Below are 27,460 nucleotides of genomic sequence, written 5' to 3'. Positions count from 1 at the left end.
TACTCGGCAAGTGCTAAACTCTGGGTTGATTCTCAACACGGAAAATTATTCCACTTTAGAAAACAGTCATCAAACAAAAAAATGTTCCTGGGACTGCAGATTCTCATTCAAGCCAATGGGGAGGGGAGGGGAGGAGCTTTTCCTCCTAATACTGCTTTTCTTTTTCTCCCCTTTGGACAGTTGATACAAAACAGCAGATCTGAAACATCAGAATGTTTGCTGGGCTGAGAATGGCCAGGTGATGTCCCTAATATGCAAATAGATGCATATGTGAGAGCACCCCTGCTTTTTACAAAAAAAAAAAAAAAAAGACACCCCAAGCACTGAAACATTGCATTGGTGAACTGCATTTCAAAGAGCAGGGATTAGTCACTATAGAACAAACAAGTTATGCTCCAAAATGTTGAGGAAGATTTGAATTTCAGGTGTCAGTCAGCCCACATCTTTCATGCTGAAAGCTCTTCAGAATGGCTTGATAGCCATTATTAAATCAAAGTTGTTTTTTTTTTAAGATATTGTTTTAAAAGTAACATTATGTGAAAATGTGGCACACCCTGCAACATTCTTCTTTGAAATGTGTCCAGGGGGTGCTGGGTTGGAGCTGTGTGAGGACCTCCCAGCACATGATGGGCATGCCTAGCACATTAGGTGCTTCTTTGGACAAGAGTTACCCCCTCCACCAGCCCCTACCCCACACTTCTCTTCTCCACAACCCACCGTGATGTACAGAAATAAGCCACCAGGTGTCACCCTTCTCCTACCTCCAACATGATCTTACTGTTTGAGTAGAAGTGAAGATGGAAGATTTGAAATGTAAGCCTTAATTCCTTCTACTGAGCCCATAAAATGATATGAAAAAGTCAAAAGTGATACAAAAGACACAAAATGCAAGTGGATCATCTGTCCTGCATAATTATTATACCATTACTTAGTCAGCTGTGATATGAAGGGGAGGAAAGCCTGTGGAATTGTGCTTTGTACAGGGGGCTATTTAGGGACAGTAAATCACAGTGAGCCTTCAGCTTGGCTGGTAGATTAACACTGCCTACAGCTCAGATGACGATGCCCTAATGGCAAAGGAAGACTGTCAATCTAGCTATCACAGCACGATGGAAATAGTCTACAAGACACAAAGAATAAAGCACAAATCTACAATCCCATTGCTCAGGACGTGTCCTTTAAGGTAGGCCTGAGTTCCGTAGTGTGCTTGATGCTATCTTGGACTATATGGTGTCCAACTTAAAAAACTTTCAAGAAAACCAAACCAAAAAAGCCCAAATTAGAGGTGATATAAGTGTCTGTACAATTATATGAGTTAACTGCATTCATAAGATGTGCTATAATGCCAACTAACCTGTGTAGAACAAAATACAACCAAATCTCGTGTTTATGAGTTGCACGCACTTTGAGGGGAGCGATCATGGAGGCTGTATACAAGCTGCTAGCGGAGCGTGTCACTCACTGAGGAATCCATGGTGTTCTGTTCATCTATTTTCAACAATGAATTAAAATTTTGATGTTGTTTATCTACCTACCTTTCACAAACAGTAAATAATGCAAAGGTCAAAAAAAAAAAAAAAAAGTTGAGGTCTCAGCTTGAACTCCGTGCTCATTAAAGACACTGGAGCTATTGACCTGAGGCACTGGGGTTTCAAGATGGAAGTCATACCACAGTCATGCAGGCAAATGTGTGCTTAGGAGGAAGTGAGCATGTGCTGTCTGGGTGGAGACATGAGTCCCCACACACGTGAATACACATGTACACATATAGGAACACACTTCCTCATGCGGACAGATGTGTATGCACACATAGACATGCAAACAGGGCATGACTTTTTAACATTAGATGAATGTCTTTTCTGAAATCTAGTGTCTAGATTGAATTTTAAAATGTACCCAATTAGCAGTCAGCAGCAGGACACCAGCAACTCTGAGAATTCTCCAAGCCTAGTGACAGCTCCCAGTCTAGTTCCTTAAGACTGACAGTTGACAGATTATTGCTGCTGGGCTTTCACTTTAAGGGTCTGATTCCAGTGGAATCAGCTTCAAGGGTACAGACAGATAGGCTAAGCTTTTTAATGAAACTTAATAAAAAAACAAACAAACAAACAAACAAACGAACAGCAACAAACCAGATGCTGGAGGAAGCAGGAGACGGGTGGGGAACGGAGGCACTGCTTAGACCCTGCCCTCTCCTCTGACTTTGAAGGGCGTCCTGATAGCTGAGGACTGGCACGTGTTTGGCAACTATTTCCCATCCTATGGGTCAAGCTCACAGAAAAGAAACCCCAGGAGACCATCAAAGGGCCATCTTCTCCTTTCCCCACTCACTTTGCCCTAGTCTCTCAGTTGGGAGGTATAGACGCTCATCTGAGAGCCAGGATGGCAGCTGACGGTCTGCATCGCTGGGGAGCTGTGAGCCAGCTTTCACTTATTGCAAACACAGGGACATGGGTGCAGATAATAATTCCACTTCATAGACTCATCAGGACGTCTACATGCTTTATGTTTAGCAGGTGGTCAGAGCACAGTGTATTATTGAGCACCTTCTCAGAACAAGTGCGAGCCTCTCTTCATTATGATAATTGCTCATGATTGCCATTTTCAGGACAAGGAGAGAGGTTACTTCACAGGCATCGTGTCACAAATTTCTATGATATTAACGTTTGAAAACCTCACATCACCTTTGGAAGATATGAACACATAGGCATCATTCTGTACACAAACATCTGTATTTTCTCAGAGGGTGGCTCCTCAAGTTGCACAGTGTGTGGCCTTCATGGTGTTATTGAAGACTCTTATAACCCTCCAATGGCAGAGAAGTCAGGGCTTGGTGACAGAGGAGTCACTAGATATCAGATGGAAAGGCTCAAAGGACAGTTGAGTGGGTCCTGGATTCTAAGATATGAATGAAAATTTCTGGCACAAGTATGTGTGTGCATCCTAGGATAAAGATTCATAATTTCTTCAGATCATGTATCCCCCAAATTTAGAGGGGCTTTTAAGGTAGACCTACACAGTCTAGATGGACGCAGGAAATGAAGGATGCCTCCAAGAAGCAGCTTAGGAATCATAAGACCACTTCTGGAGGGAGAGGTTGCCACTGGAGCAGTCACTATCCTTCAGGAACTGAACTTAACTGGAGAAAACACCTTAAGAAAGTGAACAGGGAAAGCTAAGAGCACAGTTGTCAGGCAGTTCCTGTGTGTTAGGTCCAACTCTGTCCTAGAATGGAGCACGTGTGCTTCCTCCAAGTCTTTGGCTGAGTCTTCCTCCCGTGGTTCTGCAGGCTGTAGGTCACTCACACTCCGTTAGGACATAGTCACCCATGGTTCCTCCTGGGAAGGCAAGAGACCCAGAAAGGGGCATCACTGGTCAGGCAACATCCTGTCCTGTCCTTCCAACCTCCTCCTGGGAAGGCAAGAGACCCAGAAAGGGGCATCACTGGTCAGGCAACATTCTGTCCTGTCCTTCCAACCTCCTCCCTCCCTGACCACGCTATTCAAGGACTCCCTTGGACTTCAGAAATGGTTACTCTGTGTTGGGGTAATCTCTTGGGTGTTGTCTAAAGGCTGTCCTTGTATCATTCGAATGCTAATTTCTGTATAAGGACTTGAGTATAGGCAGGTCTTTGGTGTTGTTGTTTTTATGAAACAACAATCACCAAAACACCTGTCTCAGTGTTTTGTAAACATCTCCATCACCTTCTGATTGGCTTAATGAAAGGTGACCAGTCTATAGCAAAGCAAGAGCTTCCAGGGAGAGAGAGGAATTCTGGGAAAGAGTCAGAGGTAGGGGATTTGCCAAGCTGACCCAGAGGAAGAAACAGGGCCCAGTAAGGAGCCTCTTGCATTGGCCAGACAGAGCCAGGTGGCCAGGTTTTCTTAAGTGAGTTAAGAGTTTGCCAAACTAAGGCCAAACTTTCATAATCACTACAAAGTCTCTGTGTTACTTATTACCTGAGCTGCTGGGGGGATCAAGACAGTCCGGCGAAAAATCTGTATGGAACTGTTTTAGTACCTATCTAATGACTTTCCTTGTCACTCACTTCCCCACAACCCACTCAGTAAACACAGACATTGTTCCCTTTTGCTTTTGTGACTTTACCAGCTCCCCAGTTATCAGAACATAATGTTCCACAGTCCTACGCAGGCTTGCTTCTGTCTCAGTGCTAAAGCTACCAGAGAGGTGAAAAAAACAAAAACAACAACACATTGTGAATAAGGGACACACAAAGTCAGGGACAAGGTCCAATAATACACTCTCTCACTTAGCACTGGTGTGTGTGTCTGTCTGTCCGTCTGTCCGTCTGTCTGTCTGTCTGTCTGTCTGTATTCTAAGAGAGGGTCTCACAATGTAACCAGCCCAGGCTGGACTTCAACTCAAGGAGATCCTTTTGCTGACGTTAGGGTCACAAACCACCATACCAGTTTTCTGTATCCTTTCCTGGATGTAATTAGAGCATTTCATCCAGTGACACCCCACATTCTCAGGGGTCTTCTATAGCCACACTTCCTTGTTGTGAATTCTATTCCAAAGCAGATTTAGGTTCTGGGTCCTACCCAGTGGCTTTCTCAAACTGAAACCCCCCTACTTTACTTTAACACCTGCACAACAGGAGGGGCCTAGAAGGTGTTTCCTCAATTAGGAACTTCTTGTCTGGGAAAAACAAAACTAAATGAAATATTGTCAGAGATGGGCTGGCACTTTCAAACCAAAAGGCACAGTGAGGGCTTCCTATAGAAGTCACATTTTCTGCAGGAATAGTGTGTCCTGGAGGAAGACACAGTATGATACTTCATGCATGCTCTCACTCACCGGAAGCCTTCCTTTTCTTTAAGATTAGGAACAGAATTCCAACAAAGACAATGGCACAGACGGTGATCCCACTGATGATTCCAATAATCATGGCCCGAGATGGCGAGGGCTCTAAAAACAACACATGAGAATTCAAGCCCATGACCCCCACATCCCAGTCCAGAGCAGACCACCCTCTCTCTCACTGCAAAGGTGACCACCTCTCTAGCAGATGACATCTGCCCCGCATGCCCATCCTCACCCCAGGTGGCAGTTAGAGGCTGATCCAGGCCTGGGTGCTCCACTTGACAGGTGAACCTTGTCTCATCTCCAGGGGCCACGGCCAAGGTCAGCCAGGCCTGATAGGTCTCATCCCCGTTAGGCAGCACAATCTCAGGGTTCACGTCCTTGGCATCCAGTGGCTGATTGTCCCTCAGCCACCTCATAGTGATGTTCTGGGGGAAGAAGTTCAGAGCCTGACACCTTAGAGAGGTCCCCGTAGAGGCCCAGTGACGACTCACTTTCACCAAAGTAGGCACTTGAAGGGAAAGAGGAAGTACATGAGGAGGACTGGTTTAGCCCGAGCAGGAGACTAGAATTTTCACTTCCTTTTTGGGAAGGAAAAAGAGCACACCCTCCCCAGAAAACCTGGCTGCCAGAGCTGCCATTTGGTATCCTGACAGTGGCTTCAAGATGAAGTCACACACTAATGAAGTGCCACACTGGAGAACTGTCACTTCAGTCTGTTCTCGTCAGCATGGTCTACCCAGGTCCTCTGGCCAGGCCGCTGGCATTTCCCTTTCTAATGTTGTAGTTCATAGCTGTGCTATATACTTCAATACGAAGTGGAAAGTCCACCCCCAATAGCGGGTTCACACTTTGAAATCCAAGATTTGGGAAGCTGAGGCTATATTTTGTGGCTAGTCGGGTCTATATAGTGAGACCTAGACCAGCCGCAGCTACAGTGTGAGAGACTATCTAAGGAAGAAAACAGCAGGCAGATAAACAGCAAAATGAATGGCATTGGCTAGATGTGGTGGTTTATGACTGTAATCCTAGAAAACAGGGCATTCTGGCAGTTTGAACCCAGGCTGGGTTACATACTAAGTTAGTCAGTCTGGGCTACAGACTGAGATCTTATCTAAAGAAAAAGAAGAGAGAGAGAGAGAGAGAGAGAGAGAGAGAGAGAGAGAGAGAGATGAAGGAAGGAAGGAAGGAAGGAAGGAAGGAAGGAAGGAAGGAAGGAAGGAAGGAAAGAAGGAAGGAAGGAAGAGAGAGAGAGACAGAAAGAAATAGAATGGTTAAAATGGAAATCCTAGTCTCCAGAATGTACTTTCCCTACACTTGGGAGAGCCTGAACCCTTGAGCTGGTACTTGAGATCCACTCCCCACTCTGGAGTTTGGGGCCGGAGCATGGTTCCTCCTACCTTGCTGTCCCAGAATTCCTCTCCGCAGCTCCAGGAACTGTCTCAGCTGTTGCGGGCAGTCCTTCTCCACGTAGTCCCTGTTCTGCCTGGCTCGGATCTTGTGCTCTTCCCACTCCACCTTGGTGGCCCAGGCCCCTGGCTCGGCTGCGCTCCAGTTCAGCGTCTTGGGGCAGAATTCAAGGTGGTCGTGCCCGTCATAGCCATATCTCCAGAAGCCACTGGTACTGTTGTCTTCATGCACCTCACAGCCTAGGATCACCTGCAGGATGTGGGACTCCGGCATCACTCCCAGCTTCGTGACTGGAAATGAAAAAGTTGGTTTTGTCTTCACCACCCCCAAGTATCGAATGATCTGGAGCACAGAGCTATCTCCCTCTTGGTTTCCCCTCACCCCAACCCTAGGATCTCACTTCAAGACTTGTTACAGGATATTTGAACCTGTTTCTAGCTTGAGTGGCTGAGCCTTTTGCACATACCTTTTAAGCCCTCTGTCTGGAATACAGACACACCCTATTATTCACCTTTAATCCCAAACAAGGAAGGTAAAGTTAGTTTGTAGAAGGAAGCACCGGTGTTTGAAAGTGATGTCTAATTGAGATGCAGACAAAGTGACAAATCAGGGAATTGACAGAATAGGGCATGCCCAACTCTCCCAAGAGAGAAAAAGGGAGAGATGGGCGGTACAGGGAGAGGGCACAGTCCAGGAATACAGCAGAGTTCATGGAGAGGCGCGCAGGAGAGTTGAGAGGGAGAATAGAGCGGCTAAGAACGGGAGAAGGAGGCAGCTTTAATAGAAGAGTTTTTCTGAGAAAGATTTAAGAGAGAACAAGCTAGACACAGGTGAAGACAGAACAAGTAAGGGGATGAGAAGGATCCAGAAGATTAGAAACCATGGCCAGAGTTAGTGTGAGGCCAAGCAGAGCCTCTGAAGAGCCTGAGAGAAAAACCAGATTGAATATCTCAACTGAGAGGCGTTTGAGCCATAACAGCTGTGTGGAACCAGCCAGCTAGAGTTCAGAAAGAGCTAGAAAAATTGAGCAGCAAGCCTCAGAGGCTGAGGACATTCTAGGCCTGGATTTGATTGTACGGAGGCTAAAAGCTTCCCTGAGTAGGCCTAGGTTAGCAGACACAGGCAGAAAGCCTCCTAGACATCAATTACATCAGGAGAATAAAAGTTACGTTTACAAAGCTATATCCCCAAGATAGGAAACTAGTGCTATGCTCTGAGAACCTCCGGGAAGGGACTCCCCTCTCCACATACCCTTACTGTGGTTATAGTTGCCCATGATGGTCCAGAAGTCCACAATGAACATGTAATCCCATCCTTTCAGGCTCTGACTTAGCTGCAACCACAGCTGGCTCGAGGTCTGCCCGGAGATCCACGGGGCCCTGGGCTCAGCACGGCGACTCTCATGATTGTAGGACACAAAGAGCTGGTCATCGACATAGCCCATGGCCTCGAACAAAGGCAGCCCGAGGTCTGGCTCTGAGGCACCCATGAAGAGGTATCGTAGAGAATGCGAACCTGGGGAAGTCAGCAGGCAGCCATTCAGAATGGGCAGCAGGCCGGATCCGGAAGCAGATGTTCCACAGCCCCAGGTTACTTCAGGTTAGCAGAGAGTGAGTCCTCCCTGTGGAGTAACACAGTTCTCTGCTTCCCTGCCCAGCCCTGCTGTTCCGGCCTTTCCTCTTACTCTTGCTTATCTTCTTGATGCTCTCTACTTGGGTGGATAGGTTATGCCCTTTCCTCCAGACCCTGACTCTGGAAAGTCTTTGAGTTTCTCTAGCTATGAAGGCTGAGCTAGGAGTTGGCGATGAATCTATTAAGATGAAAGTCCTAAAGAGTTGGAGGTACTGGGTTTTCTCCACTCCCATCTCTGAACATTTTCAAGTGCAGGGGTTGGCTAAAAGATGCTGGGGAATGTCCTGACGCATAACTGAGAATGACCTGTCAGCAAACAGAGGGCTTCCAGGAACCGGAACTGACAGCAACTCTCAGCAAGGGCTTTCCCCATCACTGTCCCTCAATTCTCAAACAAGGTTGCTCAAGGGTACAACCTGAGTGCTCAGAATGGCACCTGGCATAGGGGCCAGTGCTTCGCGAATGTCTGTTGCCTTGGAGTACTGACTCACACTTCTGGAGGGTGAGGCAGGAGGATTGTCTCAGCTTTGAGTCCATCCTGATATGCATAGGTTGAGTTGTAGGCCAGACTGAACTACATAAGGAGACCCCCCAGCTCAGGGTTTCTAGAAGGAAAAAAAAAACCCAAAAGATCAGATTTAAATTTATGTTCTTTGCAACCTGAAGAAAGATCTAAGCTAGTTAACTGGCAACAACTGCTGCTTCCCAGTGCATAATTAATCAAAAAGGATCCCAGATCCTAGTGTTATTACAGTGCATTAAGCAGCACTTTGGCATCCTTTAGAAAAGGCATGTTAATCCTTTTAAATTTGCAAATCAGCAAAGCCATGCTGAACAGGATCCTGTGGAGGAGCAGTGGTCTACCCTTGGGGTCACATATACCAGATACCCTGAAAATCAAATATTTACATTATGATTCATAAGAGCAAAATTACACATAGAATAGCAACAAAAATAATTTTATGATTGGGATCACTACAACATTAGAAACTGTATTAAACAGTCACAGCATTAGAAAGGTTGACGACCACCAGGGTAAGAGCACTTCTGGTGCTCAGAAGGTGACTCTGTGACTCTGTCAGAGGGCACTCACCCAGTGAGTGAAAGGGTTGGAAGCCTGGTGCTCCACCTGCCTTCTCATCAGACTCCTTCCTGCTGGACTCACCTTTCTTAACCTATCTTATCCTCTTCCAAGGCTGAAGACACAAAGATAATTGTCCCAAACCCTAAATTCTCTTGGATTATAGGAATACCATCAAAGCCTCAGGATAGAAATCACCCCGTTTCCCCCCAATACCCCATCACACCAAAACAATTATCTATGAGGTCTAGGCAGCCGAAATTGTTACATTGTGCCTTAACAACAAACAGATGAACCACGTATGGACTCTGATGCAGGATCCAGGGCTGTCTGTCCAGAGAAATGCTTTCTTTTCTCTTTAATTGTTATGACAGGACCTTGAAGATGGACTCTTGTGCTGGGTCATTGATCTTTCACTATGGCTACACTGCATAGAACTGTTTCTTTATTTCTAGACCTAATTGGAACACTGTTACCAACCACAACGGCTGCCAGAGCCCTGGCCTTCTGCCTTAAAAACCTTTGGTTATAATACTACATCCATTTGAAATAAAAATGACATTTCTAGATGAAAGAACAATTGTCGAGTGTGGAAAGATCCAACCCCCGACCCCCACCCACCCTCGAGGCTGAAAGTGACTTTCGCTTTATCACACACCACACACACACACACACACACACACACACACACACACACACCACAGTGGGGTGTGTCACAGCACCCCTAGCACTCACAAGGAAAACATCTGAAATTCTTTCCCAGCACCCTGAAGAGAAAATGCCAAAGGACGACATTGTTTACTCTTGGTGAGAAATTTCAGACCCCAGGTTAGTTAGGGAGGTAGAATAACACAGTCCACAAGAGAAACACTAAAACAGAGACTGGAGACCTGCATCTCAGGCTCAGCTCAGCCAACGTGGCTCCTCACTAGTGACACCCTTACAGAGCAGGGCAGAAGCACCCTAGACTGCTAGCTGTGTGGCAGGTCTTCCCTCTGGGGTCTGCATGCAAGCGCTGAAGGGGATCATAGAGGGAGGAGTTTGCATTCCGAAGGGAAAAACTCCAGGCACCAAGAACCACTTTCGGTTTTGCGTCCCACACCCCCACATTTTCCTCCCGCACTCACGCGGCGGCCGCGCCTGCGGGGCCACAGACCACAGCAGTAGCAGCAGCAGCAGCAGCAGCAGCCTCAGTGGGAGCCCAGATGATAAGCTCATGTCCCCAGCTGGGTCCACCGGTCTTCACTAGGACCCGGAAACGTGGAGAACCCAAGAAGTCACCCTGTAGCCATTGCTGAGGTTTCAAACCTCTCAGACAAAACTTCCTGGCAAGCTAGATCCCTTTCCGGGCTATTGGTGGAAGGAAATAAGTAACTCTCGAATCTGTAACCCCAGCACTTGGGAGGCTGAGGCAGAGGAATTCCTGTGAGTTCAAGTCCATCATAGGGTACATAGTGAATTACAGGACAGCTTGGGCCACAGAGTGAGACTGATAAAAACAAACAAACAAACAAACAAACAAACTCTAAAATGGAAAAGAACAAGAGAGTATCCAGAACTTGAACTCTGTATAATGAAGCCAATAGTGCTTGCTTGTGCAATAGTCAGTGACCCAGCACCCCTAATGCCCCAGTCCCCATCTCTTAAATCTCTATGGATGTTGTTAATTGTGAAAACTTATCACAAATTTGAGATCTAAATATTCAACATTTCCACACTTATTCAAATTCTAACTTAGGCATTTCAATCATGTTAACATATTTGATACATATGTATTTAAAGTCTTTTAAATACATAACAAATTTAGCAAGTGGTATCTTTTTAGAAATGTCACCAGGCAATTCAAGAAGAAAAGCAAATTAGGAAATGAAGGGCTCTTAACTGCATGTGAGTAGTTCAAGGAAGACTGAGAAAATGTGCACTTCAGGTCTGGTTATGGTTTATTTTTTATTCTTTCTCTCTTCAATATGATTCATGAACTGAGTATGTAAAACTCAGCGGGATTTCATATATTCAATGAAGTTAGTAGCCATTACAGGCAATTTTAGAATATTTACCTTTTTCTTACCTCACTGTATTTTAGCCATCACCTCTCAAAATATTACATCCTTTCTGCCCCATCCCCAGGCTAAACAATCACTAATCCATTTTTCTTTGATTCTGATATGCCCTAAAAATAGAATACACACTTCCTGTGGTTGTTATTTGTATGCGTGTGTGTGTGTGTGTGTGTGTGTGTGTGTCTGTGAGAGAGAGAGAGAGACTGCTATGGTTTAGCATAATGTCATATATTTTTCTCCTGATTGATGGTATTTATTTTTTTTCCCCCAAGACAGGGTTTCTCTGTGTAGCCCTGGCTGTCCTGGAACTCACTCTGTAGACCAGGCTGGCCTCGAACTCCGAAGTCTGCCTGCCTCTTCCTCCCAAGTGCTGGGATTAAAGGTGTGTGCTACCACTGCCCAGTGGATTGATCATATTCTTGACGCCACATTGTTGGTACTGAGACCTGCAAGGCCTGTGACGTCCTATAGGCGACAATTAGAACTATAGGCCTGTTGCCAAGGCAACAGCTGCCATATACCCAGAATTCAATGGCCCACCTTTACCTGTAATTTATGTCATCACCCGTATATAACTGGGTAGCATTTCTCCCCCTCTCACTCTTTCTTTCCTTCCTTTTTCCCGCCCGCTACCCCTTTCCCCATCTTAAATAAAGTCCCACGTGGAACTGTTTGGCCTGGTGTATCTCATTGTGGCCCAAGTCTCCACTGCATCCCTGCGGCCCACGAGGCGGGCAGACAGGTGACCTGTGCTGCGGTGTAGGCAGACAACCTGCATAGAAAAACCAACACACTTTGTCTTCACGCCTCAGCTTGTGCACTTGTAAAATGTTTCCATTATTTCAACTTTTCACTTTGACGAGTAACATTTTCAGGAATATTGTAGTATATGTTAGTATTGTTTTACCTTATTGCTCCTACATATGCATCCATGAGTAGAGATAGTAACCATTAAACCTTTTAATCAACTGCTAGATTGTTTCTAGCTGTAGCTGTAGATGTCATTTCACTTTCCCATCAGGGGAGTATGAGAGTTCTGATTGTTCTACGTCCTTCACTGTCCATCTTTAAACTTTAGCTAACCCACTGCACCTGAAATGGCACCACAAGGCTTGATTTCATTTCCTTCATGACCAGCAGTGCAGAACATCATTTTAATTATTGCTACTCTGAAAACCTTTGGAGAAATGTCCTTTCAGGTTTTTGTCCATTTGGTGGAGGGGCATTGGGGGTTGGGTTGACACCTGTGTCATCAAAAGGTGTTTCTCAATATTATTTGTAACAATGATTTTGGAGAGACTACTAGTCATCAGGATGTGTCACTGTGTCCTGTAAAATCACTTTCTAGTTTGTCTAGATTTCCATCCGTGTGAGGCTATGATGGACATTCATCTGGCTGCTGTAAATGTTTGTGCCTTCTTGTTTTCATCTGCCACTCAAGCTTAGTATCTCAAAAACACGAACAAATACTGGGAACATTGTGTCTGCAACAGACACATACCCCACGGGGAAAACCACCAGAGGTCCTGTTAATATGCCCATCCATCTTCCTCCTATGACGGCATGAAGAACAAAGCCAGATAATAGGTATTCACACGTATTTGACTACTCCTCAGCGTATGAGTATGGCCCTAACCTCTCTCACACATAGATGTATTTACATGTCCTCCCTCCATGGCTGTACAGCTACCTAACCTCCCTCTCTGCACTTGTATATATGTACTAAATGCTGTAACGACCCACCCAACAAACATGTACCTGTATCTCACACCCACTGGAGGGAAATAGGAAAGTGAGCCAAAGTTGCAAAAACCAACCTGTTGCATAATCTGAAATGTCAAAAACACACACTGCATTATGAAATGGAGATGGATAAAAGATTTGTAAATAATACATACACACATATATGTTTATTTATTGTATAGGAGTTTTATATGTAGGCACACTTGTGGAAATCAAAGGATAACTTGCAGAACGTGGTTCTTTTTTTCCAGTAGGTCTGTCCATGTGATCAAACTCAGGTTGAAAGGCTTGCCAGTAAGTACCTTTATTTGCTGAGTGATTTCACCAGCCACGGATACTAAAAAAATATAGTGTTTCTGTTCAGTGAAAGCTATCATAGATAAAGTTTCATAGCTAACAAAAAATCATAAATGTAATAAATTGAAACATACTAAATGACTAGTAACTAGAATATAAAAAGAATATCTGTAGACTAATAAGATTCAGGCAGAAATGGCACAGCAGAACTGGATGAAAGAAGTGAACATAAAATGTGTAATCTAGAGAGCCCAAGGCACATGGTAATCAAAGATATGTAAAGCAATATTTCATTTTCCATTAGGGAGTTGGAAAGTTGAGTAATGCCCAGCATTGGTGAAGATAAAGACCTAGGGATCCTTATGCACTAATGAAGGAGGTACAGGTGGCAGATTCCATCCCATTTCTTTTATACAACCATAAAACTCAATAGAAGGTATGAGTAGATTGCCTTACTTCACTGAGATAATAGAATGCTGTATTATATGCAATTAGAAGCAATGCAATTTAGTTAATGCATTAAAGAATCCTCCATGAGGGAGACAGAATGTACCATTACTACTTCAAGGAATAAAAACACAGATTTTTTTCTGTTGAGTTATTTTGGCCAAGATTGGGCCGAATTGTGAATTTTCCTCTTCTTTCCCTTTCTCTTCCAGATGTCTGTAGTCAATGGTTATTGGACCATCTGTGGTTACTTGTGTGTGTCTGATCTGTCCCGGGAACCTTTCTCTTGAGAGAGAGAAAGAGAGAGAGAGAGAGAGAGAGAGAGAGAGAGAGAGAGAGAGAGAGAGAGAGAGAGAGAGAGAGAGAGAGAGAAAGAGATCTGTGCCTGTGACTATCAAGGAGCAACTTTCCTCTGCATTTACTGGAGTGTACAGAAAATGGTACCTGAAATAAACTAGGGATTCTTTTCTGAGATCTTTAAAACAAGTTTCCAAAAGTAGTTACCTGACAATGACTCCGGCTAGCACTGAAAACCACAGAGCTGTTATAAACTTATATTCATATGTTGCCTTCAACTCCTATGAAATGTTTGGTTTAATGTCAAACTGTTAGTTGCTTTCAGTAAATCACACACACACACACACACACAATCACACAATTCTGGAGATAAGTATATACTTTAAGATTAAATCTATTATTTAGCTTAGGTTGCAATAGTTAATTACACGGAAATGAAGGTATATTAAGGTTAGTCCTGTTGTTCTCTTAAAGGCAGTTTAAATAAAATAAATATCATAAAGCAGCAGGTCAAGTTCATCGTCTTTGAAGATAAAAGGAATTTTCACAAAAGTGTGTCACTACAGCAATATATTAAATGACCATAGTCACCTTGAAAACCAGTAAGACATGACTTCAGTAAATGGAAGATGTATTCAAGCAAAATATCATGTGCTTTTATGAAAAACAAACTGAAAAACAAAACAAACAAACAACAACAACAACAAAGACCAATCTATGAAATTCACTGAACCTTTTCCTGGAAGGGTGGATGAGGACTGACAGAGGGAGACAATGTGGAACGTGCTGATAGACTGAACACACACAGCCATTACTGATGGTGTTCCTGGCTGGAATTGATAGGTTGGTCTGGAAGATCAAAAACATTTACAATCCACTTGCTGATCACAGTAAATGCCTGCTGTGAGCTTTTACTCCTTAGAGGAGATTGGAACTATGTGCCTGGAAACTGTTTTCTGTCTTGGGAAGGAAACCAGAAATAGTCTGCAAAGAGAGAGAGAAAGCCATGCTCTTTTCTATTATGGAGATGCACAGTTATGAAAGGGTCGCTTACATCCCAAGAGACGGGACCTGTTGCTGGACCTCACAGTCAGACGTAATAATATATCTTGAGGTTGGTAGCCTATAGTGTTTGTTTAACTTGCCTTTAAGAGAACAATGTAACAAACATCCTTACTTGCCTTGGATTTCCCATATAGTCAACTTTTCCAACCTAAGCTAACACATAGCTGCAGTCTTAAAGTATGTACTCTTCCATAGCCCTGACCCAAGAATAATGTGTTGAGGGGTAGTCACCAGAGAAGACTGCTTGGACATACTTTCAAGCCGATAGAAAGTCTTTTTTACAGCTGGCTGATGGCTACATCAGGTGCTTGGGATCCCAGTTTAGCACTGAGCTACTTTTCAGTGAGCTTTAAAACACGCAGAAAGAAAAAACATGTTCTGGGTTGACATGCTTCAGTTAACAAGAACAGTTCACCAGAAACAGAAGCCAAAAAAAAAAAAAAAGGTTATAGAACATTTAATTTATGAACTTTCCCAGAACTATGAGCTTTGATGGATTAGGTCTTTGTTTTTGCGTTTGCTGGGGATGCTGCCTACATGCTGAGTTTTATAGCAGAGAGGAAGGCACACACATAACTAGGCATTTGTGTCCAGGGTGTGGTCCTGCCTTCTTTGGCTTCAGTCTCCCTAACAAGGTAACCTAACAACTTGGCAGCTTGCATGACATTTCTTCCTGGGAGACAAGTTCCTCCTGTGGCTGGCACAAGGCTTCTGCCTTCACCTTTCCCAGGATAAGACTCTGGGGAGAATCTAATTCCTTGAGGCAACAGTGGACCTCAGTGTCTCTGGAGTCTTCATTCCTCCATTAAGATCATAAGGGGTTAGTGGTCCTTTCTTTGCCCCATGATTCTAGGATGATTCTTGCGCTGACAGAATGAGGTTCCAGCCACCAATGGACTGTGTGTCTATGAGTCCTAGTGAGGTTCTAATGGATGTGAGACTGTGGCAGACGTGAGGGCAGGGGGGTGGAATTGGTTCTGGTGAGTCAAGAGTAAGCTACTTCGTTACACCAGAGGCTTCTCCCCACATAGCTTGTACTTTGGAAGATAGTACTTAGTCATCATTGACGAAGGCATGGTGTTGTGCCCAGTCTTTTTAAATTCTGCAACACCATTTTGACTTTAGGGATGTTAGCAGCAGAATGACCAAAATTACAACAGGACTTAGTCCTGTTCCTTATAACAGGACTTCCAAAGACTCTTGCCATTGTCATCCTCTTTGAAGTTGAGACCAGATCTTGGGTTCTGACTCCACTTAGAGAACCTGACCTAAGGCTGAACCCAGTTAACCAACAAGCCGGCACCTAGCACCAGTTTCCAGGTTACTCTCCAACAAGTCCTTGCCTGGCATTAGTTTCTAGGTTACAAGCCTTCCCCTGGCCTTTCACTTCCTAACAACAACCAATCAGGAGGGAAGCAGAAGTTAAGTTTTGGTTTGGCTCTCAGCACCAGCCAATCATGTTAAAGGGCAACACAATTCAGTAACCCCATCCATCAGATGTGTGCCAGGCTAACACCCCCTCCTCTCTTGCTTTCTGTAAAACTTCCGGCTGAGACCTCAGGACTTCACTCTCCCATTCTGCTGTGTCAGAGACAGAGAGCTTGATATGGCCCAAGCTTGAGCTCCTAATAAAGACCTTAAGGCGATTGCACCAGAATCAGCTCCTTGGTGGTCTTTTGGGGGTTCATGAAATGGACACAACAAAGTCACGCCCCAGAACCTTGGTAAAAATATAAGGCACTGCTGTTTCAAAATGTTTTTCCTCTGCTTATTGACAATAGAAAAATGAAGCTGGGATCATGGTCAGAAAGTCTTTCTCATACACACTTTCTGATTTCTTTCAGAGCTCAAATACAATTCTCCCTCCTCCCCAAAGCAGACATTACTTGTGATCTGGAAAATTCTTGCACTCCAACCCCTTCCCTCTAACCCACTTACTCAAGGCAAAGCCCATTGCCCCTGATTCTGCCTCTCTCCTCATCTTTTTCATTTTCCCTTCAGAGACCAAGGCCCCATCCTGGTTACAGGCTTAGTCCATAGTGTACTTCATTCTGTGCACACGAACATGAAAAAAAAGAGGGTAAAGAGTTCAGGACTTTTGTTTATCATTACTTTGCTATGTATTATATAGTTTACAAGGTAGGGAAAGCACCTTATAGAAGAGCAAATAATAGCTACTGTGAAAACTAGGCTGCCTAGGAGTTTATCAGCCTCGAGCCTGGGTGTCTTTGAAGCAATGTAGCAGTTCTGGGATTCTGAATACTCATCATGTACACTCATTCCTGCCACTTCCAATGCATATATATTGCTGGGATCGAGTCCAGGCAGCAGCTCCATCGTGGAGAGATCTGGTAAATCAGGCATAGTACTTTCCCCATAGAAAAACATGAGAAAACATTATGATGCGGAAAAATGGCAATTTCATTATCTAGTCCAGCCATATGGGGCAGAACTCCCAGCCCTGTCCTGAGAGCTAGACATGAACTTAAATTTTAAGTAGGGGAAGAATTGTGCAGGAGATAAATCGTTGTCACACTGAGGTCTAGCAGATCACTATCTTGTCTGGTTCTACAGGGTCTCAGAAGTTATTGTGCCCACAATAAAATGACTGCTTGTGTTTCAGAGGTCAGCTTTAGCTTTTAGCATCGGCGCCTTAGTCACTATTCTATTGGTGTGAAGAGACCCCATGACCTGTCTTCCTTACTCCTTGGGTACCTGAAGGCCAAGGGAAAAGTCAGAGACGTTGAAGGACCACTAAGTCCTTGTTACCGATATGCATCGGGAGACCCCTCCCTCTTCCACATCCCAACTTTCTGGGATCTCTGAAGTAAAATCAGTTTGCGAGCAGTCACTTGTATTATAAACCAATTGAAAGCTATGAAGCTCACTAAGGCTCCTTTGTAAGGCAAGAAAATAAACTGTACTTATTTCATAGGATATTTAAAGGTAGACTTCACCATGTCAAATTTAATAATATGAATACAATTTAATAATATTTAACTATTCATAGATATTTAAAACTAGAAAATCTGTTTTAACATGGCATGGCATAGGGATCTTGATTGGGTCCTTTTTTTTCTTACAGTTATATATAGAATTAAAAAGCAAGCAAAAGTCTTGAGTGTAAGAGCAGAGACTTCTCAAACACTGCAGACAGAAGCAGTCAGCCATTGAAGAAAAACATTCACTGAGGGCAAGGAAACACATGTGGAGCTGACACAGGGCAAAAGATCCTCTACAAAGCAGAAGGGGACTCAAGCCAAATAGTCCATCCGCCCCCTCCCCTCCTCCCTCCCCCCTTCCCTTCCCCTTCCCCTCCTCCCTCCCCTCTCCCTCCTCCTCTTCCTCTCTCTCTCCCTCTCCCCTCCCCTCCGCTCCTCCCCCCTCCCCTCCCCTCCCCCTTCTCTTCTCTCTCTCTCTCTTTCCTTCCCTCCTTCCCTCCCCCCTCTCTCTCCCCTTCCCCACTTCCCTTCTCTTCAGTCTCTGAAGAGGTTTTCTCTAATTTAGGGCGAGCTAGCTTGAAGAAAGGTAGGCTGGTTGGTTTGCCCACAACTAGTGTATCCTGATCAGGCCTTAGCATGGTTGAGCCAGCCCATCAGCAAATGGTTACCAGAGAGAGAAAACAGCCTGCTAGGCTGTTGTTTTAAGCTACCATGCATTTGTTTCAGGTCAGGAGGGTGAGGAAGAAGCTGTCATCTTGGAAATTTGCTGCCTAGCTCATTACCTAGCTATGACCACTCTCCCTATCTGTCTGCCTATCAAGGGATATGTCTAACTCCTAATCTCTAAAATAATATCTGAAGCTGTCAGCATAGTGCCTGGTACTTTCCTCAGGATAATGTTAGCTCATTACAACTATACTGATATACTGACATACTGCTGCTGATTCAATCAAGTACTTATCCTTATTTCTTCCAGAATTGGAGATTAAACCCAGTGACTATGAATGTGCGAAGCAAGTACTCCACAACTGAGCTGTTCCCTCCCCCAGACCATTTCTTGGTTTTTATTTTGACAAGGGTCTTGCTACATTGTCCAAGTGACCTGGGACTTATACTGTAGCCCAGACAGCCTTTGAAATCGCAACTCTACTTCCTTAGTGTCTTGAAGAGCAGGGATGATAGGCCTGTGTGCCCAGTCCTGACTGATGGTTTATAAGAGGTTATCCACTTTCTATTAGGAAATAATCCAGTATTCTCTTTTAAATGGCCTAGACTATGGTTATCTTGACAAAATAAATAACAAAAAATTATAAACATATGTAGCTCTAGAAGGTGCGTGTGTTTCTAGCTTAATTCTATGCTCTCCCGTATGACACAGTTAAGGTGACCTTTCCACGGAACACCCAATTCCTTTTTTGGTGTCTACCCTATACTAGCAGGCTTAAAGTATAACCAGTCTTCTACTGGAATGCAAGGTGCTATACAGCTGTTTGAAGAAGCAAAATGACTCCACTGAAGTGAAGTTCTTCTTTCATGCGTTAACTTGTCCCTCTTAAGACATTTGAATCGCTGGGCGGTGGTGGCGCATACCTTTAATCCCAGCACTTGGGAGGCAGAGGCACTCGGATTTCTGAGTTCGAGGCTAGCCTGGTCTACAGAATGAGTCAGGACAGCCAGGACTCCACAGAGAAACCCTGTCTCGAAATAACAAAAAACAAAACACAAAAACAAAACAAACATTTGCATTATATGTGGTGGCTAACACCTGCAGTCCCAACATTTGAGAAGCTGAGGCAGGATTGTGATGAGTTTGAAGTTTGAAGCCATTCTGAATGAAATAATTCTAGGTCAGCTTTGGCAACAAAACGAACTGCCGCACTGCCTGCTGGGAAGAGCCACGGTCCACTTCCAAGCCTCGAAGTCCAGCAGCTGCTACACAAGTTCGTGGTCATTTTGGGGAGCTCCATCCAGAGAGCCGCATACAAGGACCTGGTGCTTCTGCTCCGGAAAGAAACAGCTTCCCAGTTAAAAGCCAAGGTCAAGGAAGCTTGGCAGCCGTGCCAGTGTTGGGTGGGTGCAGACCTGAAAAGAAGCACCTGCCTGGCACGGATCTGACTGTCAGGGTCACGGTGAGTGGGCAGGATCGGCTGGTGCCTGGGGCCAGCTGGGCGAGCAGCACACCAGGACCCTGTACCGGGAGGTCTGCCAGTTCTGCTCTGCTTCTGGCCGCCACCCTGTGTGCTTCTACTTCCTCACCCGGTGTTTCCTCCTGGCACCTTGAGGACATCCTGCAGGAGCTGTATTATGGACCTGCCCCCGACCTAGTGATCAACTCCTGACTCTGGGATCTCTCCAGATATGATCACCGCTCAATGAAGAACTACAGAGAGAAATTGAAATGAGTACAAATGAACCAGATTTTGCCAGACTCTTGTCTGCTGGTTTGGAACTTGGCAATGCCTTTTTACAAGGCCAGCTCTTTCCACCCTATGAATTCAAATGCAATGCAATGGAGGACTTCCCAATGCCAGGATGTGGCCCTGGAATGAACTTTGTGCCTGGCCCCCTGCCATCACCAGTTTCTGGCCCCGTCTCTCATCGTCAACACGGGGGTCCAGTGGTCCACTGAGGCTAGCCATGTTGTGTTCTGAACATCCCTTACCATGTACCAAGGATCAGGCATCGACTCAGACATCTAGAGAGACTGATCCACACCTATAAACAGGACAGACAGGGACATGCCTATTTGTCCTGGGTAGGCAAATCTTAGATTGGGGTTAGAGATGCCAGTGGCCCTAGAGTGTCTGTTTGATAACCTAGATGTTGGGCTGGGATGTTCTTGTCCATTGCTGATATCAATAAAAGCATCAAAGACAAAAACAAACAAACAAACAAACAAACCAAAAAAACCCAGAAAAACACAAAAAAGAATGTGATGCCATCCTGAATGAAATAAATAATTCTAGGCCAGCTTTGGCTACAAAATGAATGTCACAAAGGAAGAAAGAAAAAGAAAAAGAAAGAAGGAAAGAAAAAAGAAAGAAAGAATTGGCTGCTGTGGTTTTCTCTCTGATAGAAAGCTCAGTTTCAAAGACAGACAAACAATAAAAAACAAAAGAAATAGTCAGAGTGGAATTCTGGATTCAGCCTCAGCTTCTCCCCCGCACAGTTACAAGCCATCAGTCCTGTCATCCACACACTCTGTATGCGGAAGGGTTTAAAATCTGCTGAGTAACAGTGTTCAAGTGAATGATTAGCCAGCTGACGCTGTAACCTGGAAGTCCACGTAGGGTCTGCCAGTACAAACACCCGCAATTGCAAAAGCCCAGTGTGAGGAAAGCAGCAAGCTGCAGGGTCCTGTTCTCTCTCTGGTCCTCAGCAGCTCTCCTCCCCCTGGACAATGTCAACCATAACCCTTCTTGTTCAACTCAGGGTCTGAAACTATTTAAAATTATTAGTCAGTAATGTGAGATGGGTCGGTTTTTGTTTTTATTTTTGCGTATGTTTTAAAAATTGTTTCTTATTAGCGTGTGCTGTGTTCTCTTAGCTGGCCTCCTGAGTTCTGGGGTTTATAGGGATCATGCCTGGCTTGAATGCTTTTATTTTCCTCTCGCCTCCACTAATGTTTTACATATATATATATATATATATATATATATATATATATATATATATATATATATATATATATATGCTGGTGTTGCTTTCAGAAATGACTAAATAGTCATGGCGTACCCCATGCAGTTGGACTTTCATATGATCATGCTTTAGTGCAGCCTGTGTTTCCTTGACTTTGTTGGGAGTATGACTCAGGGGACATGTGTTGCAATCAAGTGCTGGGCTGATCTTAAGCCTACTGTACAGTTAGGAACCCTTTGTATCTTCATGACAGAATCCCCTTGTATCTACATTTATTATCATGATTATTGATAGACCTTAATTATGAATTTCATAAAATTTTCACTCTAAGACAAAAGCTGCTCTTGCTCTATGATCACCAGCAGGGGGTCAAGGGCTGAGGCCTAGTTCTAAGTTCTTAGAGATAATACTGAGATGGGGTCAAGATGTATTACCAACAGGAATTTCAGCAGACGTTGGAAGCAGAGTTAGCGTTTAACCAAAAGATATTTAAACACTGATATTTACACACTGTCAGGAGACAGAGACATGTAGGAAGGTAGTAACACCAACTGCATATATGGTATTCTCAACAGAGTAGGGCTTAAGTGGTCACATGTATGATTTTACTGACTAGCTAAATTGGGTTTTCAGGATGTGAGATCATAGGGCCGCTCCTAATTTGTGTACATAATTCAACACATTGGGTGGGATTATAGCTGATAAGGTAAAACCTTGGGGCACAAAGATTACACAAGTGAGTCTTTTTTTATAAACTATAAATAAATTTTATATTCTTCTTTGTTTGCTTCTAAGACAGTTGCATGTTCATAAACAGGGAAGGCCTATTGGAAGGTCATATGTATTCAAGTAAGCATGGTTCATTGCTTACTTGAAACAACTCGTTACAAAAGGAACATTGTCTCTAAGTAGGTAACCATCACAGCAAATATTACTAATTGAGCTACAATTGTTGACTTTTAACTCTCAGACTTCAATTATACACCCAGTGAGAGACTCCTTTGCCTTGTGTATCCCTTCAACTGCCTGTCTTTCTGTTTCCCCTGTTTTGCAGGGCCTATTCACTGTGGCCAAACAAACAAACAAACACCCACCAAAAAACAACTAAAAATATAACTTAAATCACGGCTCTATTATTAAACTTTACCGTCATATAAAGTGACCATTGCTCCTGTTCATTTTGCAGTGAGCTTGTCTCAGTCAGCATCACTTGTCTTTCTGAAGAAAGCTCATTCTCCAGTTCCTACAGGAGAAGGACTGTCTGCCTTGTTCTGTCACTCCCTAAGACTGGTGGTTGCTAGGCTTAGTGTAGTTGCTGCTGAACTCATTTAGAGGGAGTGAGCCAACATGGATTCTTCAGTCACTTAGATATGAGTCCAGTTCACACAATTTCTTCTTCCCATGTTTCCTGCCAGTGGAGAGACTTCAAATCATGAAAGTTCCAGTTTGTTATAATGATTATATGGCCAATGGTGTTAACTTCTGAAAGCGATAGAAAATATGAACATAGGAGAAGATAATGCTTATCTAGGTCAAGAGAAATTTGAATGGCATCTAAGGTAGCATTCTTGTCTTGGACTGCCATCTAGTGTCTACTAAGGCAAACAGCACCACATGTTGTAATGGCTGTGATTCCTAGAAGATAAAAACTTCACACTTACTTGATTCATAGGGGCGAAAACCTATCTAAAACTGAATAGAGCGGTAAGTAGTTAATTAGTAAGGATGTGATTTTGCTTTTATATAGAAGTTTGAAACTCTTATGCTATTCAATCTTGATTCAATTAATCTATTTCATATGTAGTCCACATTGTTCTCCAACTTTGGAGAATCCCCTTGCTTTAGTCTCCAGAGTCCTGGGATTACAGACATGAGCCATCACACTTACAACTATCTATCTATATCTATATCTATATATCTATATCTATATCTATATCTATCTATATCTATATCTTATATCTATCTATCTATCTATATATATCTGTGTTTTGAGAAATCTCCATGTAAGTATTGGCTGGCCTGGATTCTCTATGTCAAACATGTTGGCCTAGAACTCCAGAGATCTGGCTGCCTCTGTTTCCTGAGTTAAAGGGATGTGGGGCCTCTCATGGCTTTACTTGAAAAGTTTATACCTATTGGAAGTGTATATGGTACTGGAGGCATGAAATGCTAAGACTGCTGCTCTGTGTTGAAGAAATCTGAGTTTTGGGTTTTCCTTTGTTGAAATGTTAAGGCTGGGATGGTAGTGATAACACTAGGTAGGATGCTGTTCACTGGGATGACCACGGGTGCTGGAAGCCTCTTTTGACTAGTATTCTCTTAGCTGTTTATGAGCCTTAATGACACATCAGCACAGTCAGGGATGGGCACTAGTTTGTACACAGGTGTTTATGTACAATATTCTAAATAATTTTGATTCTTTGTATGTTCATCTAAAATGTTATACATCATAAATAGGCATTGATTCATAAATCCCATAACAACCTATAAAGCATGTACTTTACTATTATTGGCATCTTTCAAATGACAAAACTGAAGCATGAGCAGGCTAAGTAAGTCATCCATGGTTAAGCAGCTGGAAAACAGCAAAACTGAATTTAACTCAGATAATGCATCTGTGAGCCAGGGTTGACAGGCCCTTGAGTCACATACAACCCTGCTTTGTTTTGTAAAATTATAAAGAAAACACAACTACTCCTATTAGACATGAAAAGTATTTTTCATATATTTGACTGCTACAAATCTTAGGTGAGTTACTTTGATAAGAATCTGGCCACATCAGAAGATCTGTTTAATGTAAGAAGATTGAGATAATGTGGGAGTGCATGCTAGATGTAAAACATCATGGTCTTTCTTATAAATTAACCAGCCATACCCTCTTGCCATCAAAAGTAAGACCAGCCTGGAATGGAGGAAGCAGGGACAGAGGGATGGTGTGAGGATCTTCAAAAGCTTGCAAAGTAGACATGCAATGGGGGCTCCGAATGACTTTTGTGGCAGACCCTATGTGCAGAGTCATAGACTTGCATCATTTACTTATCTACTGGTTCTCCCATACACAACCACATTTGTTTGTACTTGTGCACACACACACACACACACACACACAGACATACACACTCTCCTTTCCATCTGGGACAGTCTAGCACTATCTCTTCTTATTAGGGTATCACCTGGGTTGGGCCTTTGGGATGCATCTGAGAAATACAAGTAATCAGTAAGAAGAAAACATCTGGTTGGACTTGGTCTCCCCTTCACCCATCTGACAGACTTGATCTATTCTCATCAGTCTCTTCAAAGTCAGGAAGGGACAAGCTTTCTCAGAGTCATGCCCACAGCAGAGGGTTCTCACATCTTAAGGGTCTGATGGGACTAACTGTTAAATGAGCAGTGACTGAGTGAGCGTACCCCAAAGCGCGAAGCGGAACACTCGTAACTTAGTCCTCACTATGCTCAAAGTGTAAGTTGTCGCTCAGGAACTGGGCATCGTCCCTAGGATATGACTGGAGGAGGTGGAATTAAAACCAAGCCTGTGTGCTTCAAAGCTATGTCTCTCGATCACTGTCATCGCGAGTAAGTTGTGATCTCCACCCTCACATGACCTTCCATGGTTTGGGTCAGTGTGATATGGTCTTCTGAATGGGATGAAGCATAAGAACTTCCTGTGTGATGCTATATGGCTTCTTTTCATATGAGATAGAAATCTGTAGTGCAGCATATATAGCCTACATAAGAATAGCATATAATTATAAATGCATTTAATAAGATTTATATCTTAAAAGATTATTAAACAAATCATGGTTATTAATTATCAGATTACTTAATTTAATACCTAGCTTCAATACTTAAAGTGGTCCATACAACAGATTTAGTATCTTAAAAGATTTTCAGAGGACTTACTAGATTATTGGGTTAGAAAAAGGATTGACATTTAAGAGCTCGAGGACCCATGTCCTAAACTATTCTCCTTGCTTATTTTTGAGACCGGTTTCACACTGCTCAGGTTGGCCTTGAACTCTGCTTTGAATTTCTAATCCTCCTGCCTCCCTATCCCCTGGGCTTAAGCAGTCTCTCATCTTACAGTTACACTGCTGCATCACCAATTACCTAAGGAAAAGGTTTAGCCATACCTTAGCCTCTTCCCCCATCTTTGTCTTTCAAACTTGTTTTCCCATCAGGAGTTCTTACCCTGTAAAGCTTGTCTGTGTCCGAGCAGGCACCTGGCCTTGAGAGGAGATTCTGTCCTAGGATGATTGTTTATGTTCACTGCAGGTGTTCTTTGCTTAAATAAATGCTTGGAGGGTGTCTGCTGCAGTGTGTCCTCAGCAAGCTTGCAGTCCGGGATGACAAAATAATATCTTAGTACATTTAGCTATATATTTCCCACAAGACAACCATGTGTGACATGATGCCTTGGCATCAACATGATTATCTAACTTATGTCTTCCTTTTGCACCTTCATTGTCAGTTTAGATTGGGGAGATATATTGTCATGACTATCAAATTTGAATCTTTGGAAGGAGAGCTTAGAATTTTCAAAGTGTTTTCAAGTCTTTTGAAAATAAGTTGGGTGTTGGGGTGGGTGGGAAAGGTGTATCCCAGGGCTCTGTTGGCAACTCCAAAGTGTCTGGGGACCGTTTTTTGCACTGTGTTTCTTTTTGTAATTCTCTACTTGCATTATGTCCCCTCTTTATGCTTTACTGCTATGGTGTATGTCGGTTTTGCCATTGCATTTGAGGGTGTGCCTGGTCATAAAAATGCAAGAGGTAGGTCTTGACCCTTCACAATCTCAGGTATCAATGGGGAAAACATTGTAGCAAAGGTTTGATCTTGTAACCGGTGGACATCTGCTGGAGAGACTGAGAAAATAAAAGAACCACTGCTCAAGGTTATTTGTAGAAATTCTTTGTGAGACCGAGGTGAGACAACAGACTAGAAGGCTATAAACCTCCTGATACCACTTGTATAGTTTTTAACTTGTGCTGTCAACATTGTGGATCAGTATCATTTATCATTATTATAAATGGACGAGTTTTCATTTATCATTTTGAGGAAGGCATTGCTAATAATATGGCTGTGGCTTTTACCATCATCCCTTGATGAGTTAGGAAAACACAGATTTCAATCACTCCAAGTTGGAATCTATACTAACAACTTTGAAAAGCTTCTCCAGCTGACCCCACTCTGGCATGTTAGAGGGAGGAAATGGAAAAGAAAATGTGGAATCACAGTCCCTTAAACTTGTCCTAAACACTCTCACCCTCCTATGAGTGTATCTTGCTGTTAAACTTTTCAGTCTCCAGCTTCTTCTGCACAATCTCTACATATTGAAATCTGCCTACCATGGCAACGCAGCCTGAAGACATGACATGACAAAACCTTCCTACGGTCTCCATCATACAAACAAATATACAAGATCACATGACATCATCACAACGTTTCATCATTGTCCTCATGTCATTGGCGGCTATCCTGTGATATTGAATCTGAAGGTCATATCCTTAATTTAATCTTTTGCTTGGAACACATGGGAATAGAAGTTTTCTTGCTCGTGATCTTATTTAACTTACTTTCAAATCTCAGACTCCACCAGGCACTTATTAAGTCTCAGGTTGCTTTAAAGTTCCAGATTTTATAGTTTCCATTTTAGAGGGTGACATCTGAAGATTCTGATTGGATGCCCTTAGGACAGTCTGATTAGTCAAGTATCAGCATATAATTTTTGAACTATTAAAAGTATGACTCATATGTAAATACTATATGTGGTAAGCTCATATATATGATGAAGAATGATGGGACTCAGTGAGTAAGCAAGCTGGATGACAATTTAGTTCAAAGGGGAATACAGCAAGATAAAGTGTGTACTTACTCGGAGAAAGAATGAGTGCTGAATGAATACTGAAAAAGTAGAGATAAAATTTATTATTGTACAAAACAAATATAAGTTTCAGGGCTATCTTTTCTATTGCAAGCAATTAATTTGCATCTACAACAGGCAAACTTTATTAATTAATTGCATTTAA

The 27,460-nt window shown here is 43.3% G+C and overlaps 1 protein-coding gene across 2 annotated transcripts; it reads right to left on the bottom strand.

Annotated features, from left to right (window-relative positions):
• Positions 1–2,713: 2,713 nt before the first annotated feature.
• On the bottom strand, positions 2,714–10,287 carry Hfe (homeostatic iron regulator). Of its 2 annotated transcripts, XM_052156404.1 has the most exons (6): positions 10,075–10,286; positions 7,486–7,749; positions 6,225–6,524; positions 5,060–5,335; positions 4,819–4,929; positions 2,714–3,338 (listed from the first exon to the last, which is right to left on the bottom strand). In XM_052156404.1, exons 1-6 carry the CDS (start codon positions 10,163–10,165, stop codon positions 3,298–3,300), a joined length of 1,083 nt encoding a protein of 360 aa, XP_052012364.1. In that variant the 5' UTR covers positions 10,166–10,286; the 3' UTR covers positions 2,714–3,297. The 2 variants fall into 2 exon arrangements, with proteins under 2 accessions (XP_052012364.1, XP_052012365.1); XM_052156405.1 differs by lacking the exon at positions 4,819–4,929 and having other exon boundaries at positions 10,075–10,287.
• Between the last annotated feature and the right edge of the window lie 17,173 nt (positions 10,288–27,460).

This window comes from Apodemus sylvaticus, chromosome 14 (genome assembly GCF_947179515.1).
Source record: "Apodemus sylvaticus chromosome 14, mApoSyl1.1, whole genome shotgun sequence".
Taxonomy (NCBI): domain Eukaryota; kingdom Metazoa; phylum Chordata; class Mammalia; order Rodentia; family Muridae; genus Apodemus; species Apodemus sylvaticus.
This window is presented reverse-complemented; position numbering and strand designations above follow the sequence as displayed.

Bases quoted from the DNA above. Each gene is read 5' to 3' on its own strand.
- Hfe (XM_052156404.1), bottom strand. From the start codon at position 10,165: ATGAGCTTATCATCTGGGCTCCCACTGAGGCTGCTGCTGCTGCTGCTG. The intron at 5,336-6,224 runs GTAGGAGGAACC...TTTCCCTTCAAG, and splicing joins AGGAATTCTGGGACAGCAAG to TGCCTACTTTGGTGAAAGTG. The intron at 4,930-5,059 runs GTGAGGATGGGC...TGTTGTTTTTAG, and splicing joins GCCTCTAACTGCCACCTGGG to AGCCCTCGCCATCTCGGGCC.